The following is a 12,799-nucleotide window of genomic DNA, read 5'->3' on the forward strand; positions in this document are numbered from 1 at the left end:
TTCAGGACAAAGCTTGCATTGTTTTCTGGTGTTTTGCAAACTATGTGTGTTTAGTGTAAACAAACTGCAACCAGCTGTTTCACCTCATTACTACAACATTCTTCATAGGAGTGTAGAATTTAGTAGAAAGATTAAGGGACTCCCACAACATCAATTCTGGTCTTGTAGCCTGGCTGGTTGACTTTTTAACAGGGCGGCCACAACGTGTGAGAGTTATCGGTACTCTGTCAGACACTCATCTCTTCCACTGGATCATCTAAGGCTGCATCCTTTCACCTTTATTTTTCATTTTATAAACAGGCGAGTGCTGCAACCAACATGTTGATCGTAACATCGTTAATTCGCAGATGACTCTGCTATGGTGTCCTTGCTAAGCAGTGATGACACTGAACATGGACATGTAGTGAGGGAATTCACCGACTGGTGCAGGTCATCCCTCTTAAATATTAACAAACAAAAGAAATTCATCTCCCCTGTCAGCAATAAAACCAAGCATTAGAGCTGGTTAATACTAGTAAATACCTGGGCACTCACTTGGATGACAACCTGTTCTTTCATCGTCATGTCACAGAAGCTTTGTAGTTTTAATGTTGACGGTATTTTTATGCAAACTGTTTAATCTTGTTTTATTGAATCCCTTTTAACTTTTTAAAACTCTTATTTGTTGGTACAGCTCCTGTTCCCTCAAAAAATAATAACAGCTTGCAGAGGATTGTAAGATTATGACCTCTCAACCCTGTATCAAAATAGAGTCCTAAACAAGGCCTGTTCAATCCTTGCGGATCAGAGCCATCTCTCATGAGTTCTTGCTGCTTCCATCAGGGTGCAGGTACATCCTGCCAAAATGCAGGACAAATAGATCCAGATTTTCTTTTGACCCTGCAGCCATTGCCCTGTTAAACAAGTTGAACAAGTAGCTCTATTTTCTGTTTCCATTTATTGTTGTTTGTGTGATTTTGCAGTGACTGATTGTTTTTACTGCTTGTTGCACAGCAAATTACCCCCACAGGATAATAAAGATTCCCCGTTTTTCATCTTCATCATAAAGATTGCTTGGACATCCTGGTGGATGAAGCAAAAACATCAGCTGATGTTAAAATTAGCAAAACTCACGCGTTATTGTTCATTTCTTACTTAACAAAAGAAATCTTTTTAAGTAAAAGCAGATAAAAAATAAAAAAAGCAGATAAGGTTTTATTGTCCTGTAAGCTTTAATTTACCCACAAAATAGCAGAATCTAACAGAGAAGAACCTTAACCAAATGCAGTTAAGCAATTTACAAATCTGTAACAACATGATCACCCCAAACTTTGACCCCCAACGAAAGGTTCATATGCCACTTTTTTTGAGGTCTTTTTGTAAAATCCTTGGCTTGTGCTTAATTTTTTCATTAGAAAATCTAAAGTAAAATCCATCAGTTTAATTATCTGAATAATGGAGACAAATAAAAAAAAAAAAAATGCAAATGTGGGGCATTTTCCAGTGATAAAAGATATGTTCTCCACACATGCTCCGGTTGCCAACCACTTCATGTTACACAACACATTTCATACATATGGTAATCCTGATGTGTGGGTCAGATTATTCTGTAGTTGTGGGCTAAGTTAGTGATGAACAAGAATCTTGAACATGATTAAAACAAGAGATGACTGCAAATTCTGGGAGGACCAGTAATAAGTCAAGCACTTCCATCCCGTGACAAAATGTGGAAGTGGTCAAGGGTCAATAGCTGAGAGTTTAGCTGGACAACACTAGACTGGAAACACAATGCAAAGGTCTTCCACAAGAAGGGGCAGAGCAGAGTCTACTTCTTGGAGAAGCTAAGATTCTTTAATGCTTGCACCAAGATGTTACACATCTTCTATGAATCTATGGTGGAAAATTCAATCAGCTTTGCAAACATTTGTTGGGGCAGCAGCATCAGAGCCAGATTTAAAGAAACTAAACAAGCTGGCTGACTCTGTGCTGGACTCTGCTCAGCAGCCCCTGGAGCTGATTGTGCAGAGAAGAATGATGCACAAGTTTCAGAACATGATGGAAAATTCTACACGGCCTTTACATAACACAGTTAAGATTACTGGTGATATGAACAAAGGGAATTCTGCAGGTCTGATGTGACAAAGAATTGTATGAGAGGTTGTTACTGCAAACGGTAACAGCCATTCACATCAGGACCCTACTTTAATAACTTATTACTTGCTTTCAATTACAAAAAAGCTACTATGACATTTCATTGTCGCTCTCAGACCAATAACATGTCACTAGTTTTTGCAAACACTCTACTTAATACTTCCAGAGAATGATGGAAGCAAATGTGGCAAAGGACACATCATGTTAAGACCAGCAGCTGAGTATGGGCAGCTCACAGACTGAATTAACCAACCAACAAAAAGCACAGTGTTTTGAGCGAAAAGCAAAAATTTGCCATTTAAAATATAAATGAGGTTAGGGGGCTTCCATGACTCCAGTGGCTTGTGCTTTCCATACTTATTACTTTAACTGATTTAGACTAATTCAGGTGGAGTGTAAATTTTGCATCAATTGCATTCCATCTGAGTCAAAACAGAATCTGGGAGAATACTTTTCTCTCCGATTTCCCACCACAGTTTTTACATCACTGAAGAGTAACTACACTAAGCTGGTGGTTCAGGCTGGTAACATTACATAGGCCAGCAGATGATGTGTATGTGTATACATGTTTGCATGTGGGAAAGTAAGATTCAAGGCTTTTGAGACATGAATATGCAGTGCACCAAGAATGCTAGCCATAACATCCTACAGCATGAGGTTCCATCAGAATAAGAATGACTAGAAAAAAGGAAGAGAGAGAAACCCAAACATGGAGCAAGGTTGGTCAAATTTAGCCAAACTACTGCATTTCCCAGGAGAGATACTACTCCATGATAACTACAAACTCGTTTTTAAGCTTGATGATTTATAGATTGATTATCCACATTGTTTTGAATGTCATATGCTCTCTGTATAGCAAAAATAAAGTAAATTAAGTAATTAATTAAAAAAGAAACACAGAAATGAAAACAAATGATGCCATGCAGTACTGCGTTGGCCAAAGATACAAGGATGGTCAGTCAGAAATATGTTGCTTTCCACTAAAGCAATATGCTTTACAGGATTCACATTGTAAACGGAGCCACAGAACATTAGGTCATGGGAAAAGCTCCGGCATCCACTGCAACCCTAAAAAGGTTGGAGTGGGTGTAGAAGATGTATGGATATTTAATAAGTCTCGAATTGCTTCTCATTTAGCATACACTTGACTTCTAAAGTACTTTTCATCTCGAGTGCCATGGTGGCACCCTTCCTTAAGCCTGACTCACAAAGGTTAGAGTGAGCACAATTCTATAGTAAAAGTCTCTCTTTCAGATGGCTGTTGGAGGTTCTTAGTATCACCATATCCATCTAGCACATCTCAACTTGGTACATCATGTGGGGAGTCTTGCACAGAAACTGAAGTCTAAATTGTGCATCAAAAACAGCCTAAATTGGGTTTTAAGTTGCATGCTTATTGTGGCTCAAGTAACATCTAAAATTATGTTCTCTCTGCAAGGGATACAGCAATATATCCACCTTGACCTGCCAGCCTGTCAAGGTACCTGCCAGTGCATTATGGTCCACCTTTGAGGTGCAAGGTGCACATAGCAGTAGGTCTGCATTATTTCTTGAGGTCCTAAGCCTCATTCCAGGCCTGACTGGTGGAGTAAACCCCGATTTTCCTACGCCGGATGAGATTTTTCTTACCCCTCAGAAATATTATACAGCGATCTTTTCATGTCTTTAATTATGGTTCCTTAGTGGAGATTAAATTGCTTTGGAAGGCAGAAATAAGTTAGCCTCCAACTCAAAATCTGTTGACAGGGACATGCAATTACATTCACTCTAAAACCACATAAAGGTAGTGATTTTTTAAGATGGCAAAACATGCTCAAGTTCAACATTGCATACTTTTGTACATAAAAAAAAAAAAAAATTTGTTCCTGTTGAGTAAAATTAATTATTTAGGTTAAAAGATCATAAAGTCAATTTGTGCATGTTTGTGCACACTTTTTAAACATGAATATATCATAATAAGTGCACCATGCAGTTTGCTAAACCATGCTTTTTATAATGAAGTGTTGGAAGACGGCACTGTTTATGTGTGAAAGACTTAATTATTTTGATGTGTGAGGAAATATATAACAACAACACTATCATAAGGGAAGTTTACCTGATTTGGCGTCCTTGCAGCTGGTTTGTCTTGGTGATTGGCGAGGATGAGGAAAGGCAGTGTGCAGAGCTGTGGGTGCTGTAGAGCTGAGTGGAGCTCATTGCGTGCTGCCTCAAGGTCCTCATCTGACGATGCGCTATCCAGTACGAAGACTACTCCCTGTGACCCCTGGTAGTAACGACTCCAATATTTCTTGATGTTGTCAGCTCCTGTGGACAGATGTGGTACTGTTAAATATGTCAACTTATTTGTGAAATCCTTGTTATAAGGCTGTTTTTGTGAAAACTTCCCAACGACTAAAATGCCTACAGCTCCTTCAATTATTTGGAAATGTATTACTCTTTAAAGCATTTTCTTTAATAAAAAAAAAAAAAGGACAGCTATTTGAGAAAAAAAAAAACTCGGTAAAACACTATAAACTCTAGAAACTCTCCTCCCTGGGTCATGTCAACCAGAGCATATGTAGTCCGTAAATCAAGTACACACCATAAACATGATAGCTTCGTTTTGGCAGACGCATTTTCTTCATCCCGAAACTGCTTGCACAACAATTGGGAATTGTTATTTCAAAGGGTACATCTGTTTTACAGAACAATTACCTCAGAGAATCCCAAATGTGATAGAAGCTCAAATGTTAAAATTTAGAAAAAGTAAAAGAGAGCTTTGTCTTTCTCAGAGGAATAGAAACATGTACAGGAAAACAAATCTCAACTGATAACATACCAACATTTCATAAACATCAGGTTACTAATAAATTCACACTAACATGAGCTATCTAATTATGGGATCTGTTATTTTGAGCTGTTTGGGAATTACATTCGCTAAACAACAGCCCCCAAACTCTGTTCAAAGTAATGGGCTCGATACACAGGAGGCGATGTTGCTCCTCCTTTCGTTTCCTATGAAACTTGCTCAATGAGGCGAAAATTGCTGCCCTTCTCCAGCCAAGCAACAGGCGACATTTGTGCATGTAAAGTGTTGCGCTTGTTCATGTAGACATGCACACGGGGCTAGCGAAGCAACACAATAAAATAGAAAAGAAATGTTCAGTTTTTTTCTCTGTTACATGGCACTACAACCAACCAGCGAGTGGCTTGATTGACTGAGTAATGAGCTGAGAGAAGGTTAGACAGTGCAGTCTGCGAACACGTCGAGGAACAGATAATTTTAGCCACAGATATAAAAATAAAGCTTTGAGGTCCGCCATCAAATGATGATATTCACTACGCTGTTTGGTTGTTTTTAAAATAGGATGAACCCAGATTTGTCTTTCTTTTTTGTACAATAGATTCAACAGCAAGATTTCTGTTGATTCGAGCAAAATCTTCTAACTCTTCACCCTTCATGGCTTGTCTGTTACGGACTTCTTTGAAAATAGTAAAGTTCCCAAATTTCTTGGAGACAAGCAATCTGAGGATGTGATCTGAGGGCGCGATCCGAAAGCGCGATGCTGCCACCGTTGCTGTTGTTTGTCGCGTCCTGTGTGTTGGGTTTCATCTGGGTGGCGATGAGTTTGAAGCCTTTGCTGTTTGTGAATCAGTGGAGATCAAAATGTATGTGGTGGATAACATTCATAGTCTTTTTGAGGTGCTGTGGACTTCTTGCAACACACCACAGACGGCAGCATCTTGTAAGTTTATTTAAAACTCTTTAACCTAAAAAGCTTCCAACTTCTACTTGGTTACCAGCTAAAATACACAAGACAAATCTTGGCACCTTCAAAATTACAGTGTTAGCTGTTGCATCTCAAAACTGTAAATAAAGCTATATAAGACTTGAAACTTTAAGAAAAAACTTTAAGAAACTTTTGATCAAGATTCTGAACCATCATATGTAACTATCAGAGTGTGATCTGACTGGTCCCAAATTCATTCTCAATGACACAACCAGTTATATAGAAGTATGTCTAGCAACAAGGACAAGATGTTCTGCAACAGATGGCATAGCCCCCACCTAGCCCTGATCTCAACATCATTGAGTCAATCTGGGATTATAAGAGGAGACAGAGGCAACTGAGACAGCCTAAATCCACAGAGAAACTGTGGCAAGTCCTCCAAGATCCCTGAAACAACAAGTACCTGAAACAGGCCCCATGAAACATTCAAGTGTTCCCTTCTTTCACGTCCTTTAGGTTTTCCTTCATGATATACATTTCTATATGTCTCACTTGTAAAAAGAGACAACCGCATCAAATTTGTGCTCCATGAGCTAATAAGAATAATGACTTAATCTAAAACAGTGGCTCTAACTTTTTATGTCAAGTTCCATATTATTAAATATTAGGCTCTCCAAGTACTGATTATGTGAATAGTCCTATGATATCTGGATCAAATATATGTTAGCTTGAATCTAAATTCACTCTGTATCCATCCTTCTGTTTAATTTTTATGATAGCAAGTGAAGAGAAATCTTTCTTACAGATATACTGTGTCAGAAAGGAAGAAGAAAGCATAATTAGTAAATTAGCTGATTTCTTTAGCCTACCACTAGAAGTAGGGCTGGGCAATATATCGAGATTTTCAACTATATCGAGACTTTATCAGACGCAATACAGAAGGAGGGAATATCGTTTATATCGAGATAGCTTGATTTGAGTTAAAAGCATCTTTTCTTTTGCATTTTGCACAGCTGTATTTTTGTTATGGTCATTGAAAAGTATTTTTAATTTATTTTGTTTTAGGAGAATTTAATTTAATATAAAGGTACTTTAATTTCAGTCAGCTGTTTTAATGCACATGTGCCACTGATCCTTAAGTATACTTAGCACTGAACGCTGTAAATTAGAACTCTTTTGTTACATGACAAAACACACACACACACACACACACACACACACACACACACACACACACACACACACACACACACACACACACACACACACACACACACACACACACACACACACAAACAAAAAATCAAGATATAAGATTTGGTTCAAATGCCCAGCCCTAACTAGAAGAACCATAGTTTAAGAATTATTGGTCTGACTAAACCAAATATTGGTTTAACTGCCTCTCGTCTGCTAATTGCTGGGAAAGGCTACCCTGAAATGGAATAAGAGGTATAGAGAATGAATGAATTAATGGTGTAAACCACTAACTGATATTTTAGACCCCATCCCAACCACACTGTTAATCCATTTTACTGATGGGTATTTATAGTTGCTATAATTAAATCCTAAGATTGGGTTTTCAGGTGTGATTCTATGCTTCTCATAAACCCACTCTTGATTAAGCTATTCATTCAACCTCGCATCAGCAGAAACCTGGCCTAGGCTTGCTGAGTGATCCTTCCTGTCCTATCAACCTTCAACCAATTGAGGTAGATGGCCACCGTTTCTGGTCTGGTTCTGCTGGAGGTTTGTCTTTGTGTTTAAAGAGAGCTTGCCTCTCCACTGTTGCCTCATGTGTGCTTGGACTTTATATCCTTCGTGCTCCCCAGTCAGCTCGCTCTCTGATTGGCTACATTCTGTTTCACGTTACGATCCACACACTGACAACTCAGGAGTCGTCGGCTTTCCTCACACACGGGAATATTTTTGGTCGTAAATATTGAACATGTACAATATTTCTGATTGTCGGCCACGACCCGTTTCTGAGCCGATTGTCAGGACGAATTCGGTCTTAACACACCTCAGACCAAATGATAATTTTTTAGGATAATCTTATAAGATAATCAGGCGTTTGCCGTCCCTGGTTGGGAAGGGGCAAAATCAAGACAAAAACAGCTGATAATCTTTATGTGTGTACCTACCTTCAAGCGAATAAAGAATTTGATGAGATCTGTTGTAAAGAAATATTTTTTCTTTATATATTATTATACTGTGTTAAGTAAGTTAAGTAAATGTAACCAATTTGGATTATTTGGATTATTTTAAATATAATTCAATTGATTTATATTTATTATTATTTATGAATGGATTGGCTTGAAAGTGATTACAGTTGGATTGAATGATACTGCAACTTCAAAAATACTTTGAGATGACTTGTGATAAATTGGCATTATATAGGCTGGACTGAATTTAAATCAACATTAAGCAAGCCCATCAGCACCATTTCCTCTTAAGATTCAAGATTTTATTGTCATTGTGCAAGCATAACAAAATTTTGAGGAATGTCTCGGCTTAAGCACACATAAATAAGAAATAGAAACATAACAGGCACTATATTTACAGAATATGAAAAAGAATTCACAGCAGACAGTAATATTTACAGAGTGGAAATAGTACATCCTAGTGCAAGGATAGAAGTGTGTGTGTGTCTGAGAAGGTGTTAACGATCAGAAAACATTAGCAGTTTATTCACATTACTTTCAGTTATAGACAAATCCTATTAGTCTTTTCTCCAAAACAGAAAAATAAAATTTGAATTTCTGACTGGTGATTGCTTAAATCTTCTCACTTAACACCACAAACCATGATGTTACTCATATCTTTAATGTTACTCGTGCACCTCCAACAAAGAAAGATCTTGATCCTTTTTTTTATTATTATTTATTTTTATATATCTCTTGAGAGTGACACAAGCCAAGCTGCTGATCCTCTGCTGAGAATGCTTGGTTGCTTTCCAACCAACTTTTTAACAAAGAGTAAGAGATTTTTGAATCTTTCAGATACAGTGTGATGTAACCTAACTACACCACAGTTTAGGTTTTGAATTTCCATAATTGGGAATGTTAGTAAGAAGAAAAAAATTCTGTTTTTCAGGATTAACTAGGAAGAATTTTGTCTCTCTCACAACATGTTTTTCATTAACTAGACCTAAATGTTTATTCTAAATGCTTATTGTACTTGTCAACACATACCAGAACTACAAAGTCTCCTTTCACATTTCATAAGTATGTTCATTTTCTTTCAGAGGATGTACCATATCTGGTTAAAATTATCCTCCTCCGTCTGATGAGGTTACTTCCTTTGCAGTCTTGTAAATTGTTGTTTTGTTATTGTTGCTCATATTATTGTGTAATTGCCAAGAAGTGACGAACTGTGAGGTTGGCAAATGTTTAAACATCACGCAGAGCTCTCTGACATTTACCTCTCTTCTCTCATGCTCTCCCTCCCATCCCTGCTTCCTCCCCCAGTCGATCTACTCACACCTCTCATTGGAGTGAAAAGCTATCAGACAAAGTGGCACTTGAGAGATTGTCTAGGAAGTTTCATCTTTGCCTGGAAATGGTGGAATGTCTGTCATGTCTCTTTGGATCTCACTGGCAACTTCTGCCACCTATTGGTCTGACAAGGGGGATTTCTAAACATGATGTCATGGCTTTAGAGGTGATTTTAGCATATCATCAATCAAATTAATACATCCTAAGTATGACCTTTCTCCTCTGGTTGATATCTGTCTCTTTTTGCTTTTCTTACATTTAACACTTTTGCTTATGTTCTTTATACTTTGGAAAAACAGTAATACTCATCATAATACTTCTAAATCACACCAAGATATAAACAACCCATGCAGCAGAAGTGTCAGTGAAAGCCATGAGTCAAGCAGCGACCCATGAAATGAAAAACATCGCCTCTTTCATTCAATATAAAAACTTATATTTAAACCAGATTCAGTTTGATAGATGAACTGAGACTAGAACTAACTTAAGAGAAATGGTGTGAACATATACAAGAAATATGAACCTCTTTGCAATCAGCTCAATAAAAGAATTACAGTTAAATCTTCTGGTATGTTTACTTTTCTCAGAGTAGTCAACAGCCTTTTCGCTTGTCTTCACATGATACATGAAGGTGTTGCTTTAAAAGTAAGTGCAGGGAGAAACAATCCAAGTTATTGTGTTAGTAGTGGCAGGAGAGCAACAATTTTTAGTTCTGACAAAAAAAGATCATAAACGATGTTGTGGCTGCATTACATAACTATCGTGTGGGGTTGCCATTTGCCAAAAAAAATCTAGTAAAAGATTTACGCAAAACAAAGTGTCAGTTGCAGGATTTTTTTATCCTGACCTACCACCTGTGTTTTTGCAAGGTTATTACTTTATAACTAAACTCCATTGCAGCACTTAATCAAGTTAGAAATCCATTATGAATTATAACAGACCGCATATATACACTGAAATGTACACTATGTTAACACAGCGTGTAGTACACTTTTTTTTTTATCTGAAACTACTATGTAGAACTAGTAGAACTTTGTTATGATGTTACGAGCCAGATTTCACTGTGAGTTTCTCTGGAGTTTAATGAATAAAAACCTGACCTGGGAAATATCACCAAGCTGGGGCCAACTATCATCTATCTTACCAAACTAAATAAATAAATAAAAAATAAAGTCTGTAGCAGCTGATGGTGAAGTAATGTGTCTTATTACTTATTCAATGTACTGCATGAAATATTCACATGCATGAACATACAAAATATATGCATGTTTTCAGGCCTTAGTTCAAAGTTCATGTCCCTTGGATCAGAATTTAAATTACTATATTGCAATAAAGCCCCGTGGTGCTTTGGTGACATCTGATGATCTGCTGCATATGTGCTGCCAACTGCTGTAACCTGGGAACAGTTAGTGTTGTCAAACACTAACAAGGGTTACCATGGATCCCTAATCTGGCCAATTCTCCTTACCAATCAATCACCTGCTTTATTGTTGGCCACACAATTATTTTTGGAGATAGCAAAAAAGTAGTTGATTCACAGACACATAATAAATAAATAAGTGTATAGCTCATGTGTTAAAAAAAATATACAAACCCTTAATTTTGTTGTTTTTACTTCAATTTATGTGATGATAAGTACAACTATGTCATGGCTACTGCTTGGCTCCAAGTAAATAATAAAGATGTTTTATCTAAAGTAATTAACTTTTATAGACAAAGACAACAATTAAACAATTAGCCAACAAAAAAGGATTAAATGAGAATGAAAACAAATTGTGGTGGATGTAGTGGTTTTGATGTTGTTGAAGTGATATTCTTAAATGTTTAAACAAGCACAGTGGTGCATATTTTACATTATTTACCTCAATACAATCAGAAAAGTTACTATCATAACACAAAAACTAAAGTCCCATATCTAAGACCTGTCCCTACTCCTTGATTTGGAGTGCCCACTTATCCTTTGACAGTTTGGCTGAGCAAAAAGAAAAAAATTGTGTGTCAGTGTGTGTGTGTGTGTGTGGGGGGGGGGGGGGGGGGGGGGATGCTAAACTCGATTTCTGGTTTTTAATGTATTTTTTAAATGTATTTTTTTCTTTCTTAAAATCAAACTACAAATCAACTGCTCTGGAAGTTAACCGAAACATAAAGTGCAACTAAACACATAACACACTTATTAATATGTATTTCTCTTGCCCCAGGGGCCAGGATCCTGGCTGGCTGCACTGATGGGGGGGCTGCTGGCCTTAAGGGATGCCCAGTCTGCAACAGTCACTTAACCCTCCCACAAGGTATGATGGGAGGGTTTAGTGTGATGTGGAGGTGTGAACATGAGTGTTCTTGGGTACGGCGCAGGGGCGGCTGTGAGTGAGGGGTAATGGGGTGGATAGATGGGGTAACATATAGAGGGAGTGGGTGGATGGGAGAGTGGTGGATGGTGCCCTGGTTACCAGGATGTGTGGCAGGAACGTTGGGGTTTGTGCTGGCCCTCTGCCTTGTCGGAGGAGAGGGCGCCTCTGGGCTCTTGGAGTGCCCTGGATGGCTGGCGCAGTCGGCAGCTGCCGATCTTGGCTCATCGGGGCCTGTGGCCAACGGCCGTGGGGGGGATCTGGTTGCAGCTCTCCTCTTCTATTATTTAGAAACTCTTGATAATTGTCAGCTTTGTTTTTTTTGTAAAAGCCAAAGGAAATTTTTTGTTTTGCTTTTGTACGGATGTAGCAGTTGGTTATCTGGTGATAGTTTGGATTGAAGGGTCATTGCTGTGTTGAGTCTTTATCTCCTCTTTCTTCTTATCCTTTTTGCTACTTTTCTCTGTCCTCCTCCTTTCTTTGCCCCCTCTGGTCAGGTCTAGCAAGATTACATAGATTTAATAATTTAAAGTAAATAAATAACAGTAATAAATAAAAAAATCAGATAATCAAGAGGAGCCTTATACGCATAAACCTCCCCTTGGCAAAGCAGGCCAGACTGTCATTCTGCTTGCTATGATACTGGACAGGACAGGTTTAAAAAAGGTTTATTTCCACAAGCTAAAATGTCCCAACTACCAAAACACTTTACAAAACACTTTTGAAAGCATAAATGTAATATTTCATGCCACTCCAAAAACAAATTTAAACTACTGGGATTTGTATAATGAAAACAAAAGTTTGATTCGACTTCATGTTTTTCCCACATAAATCTACCTCTTGTATACATTTCCCCCCAAAAAAGTACCCTGTATCTTTAGCGATATGCAATGCGACCACACCCGATATCTCTTTCTACTGAGCTTCTTTCTTATCATACAGGACACACTGTAAAATAATTCCTGTGATGTTGGTTGTCTGTAAGCGGGGGTTTGTGGGCTGCTGCCGTCTTGTGCATCTGGTGTAGAGCAACATTTCTCACACTTGACGACATGACTCTGTTTCACGAGTTGAAATAAGCTGGTTGTTTGCCTCCTTTGAGACTAACAACCTTTGAACT

The 12,799-nt window shown here is 38.0% G+C and overlaps 1 protein-coding gene across 2 annotated transcripts in view; it reads right to left on the reverse strand.

Moving 5' to 3' along the window:
* arl15a (ADP-ribosylation factor-like 15a) overlaps nt 1-12,799 on the reverse strand; it is a 101,524-nt gene that overhangs the window by 42,704 nt on the left and 46,021 nt on the right. For both annotated transcript variants that reach the window (XM_041999294.1, XM_041999293.1), the window contains exon 4: nt 4,226-4,434. In XM_041999294.1, coding sequence (XP_041855228.1) covers nt 4,226-4,434 — 209 coding nt within the window. The remainder of the gene's footprint in view (nt 1-4,225; nt 4,435-12,799) is intronic.

This window comes from Melanotaenia boesemani, chromosome 11 (assembly GCF_017639745.1).
Source record: "Melanotaenia boesemani isolate fMelBoe1 chromosome 11, fMelBoe1.pri, whole genome shotgun sequence".
NCBI classification, from domain to species: domain Eukaryota; kingdom Metazoa; phylum Chordata; class Actinopteri; order Atheriniformes; family Melanotaeniidae; genus Melanotaenia; species Melanotaenia boesemani.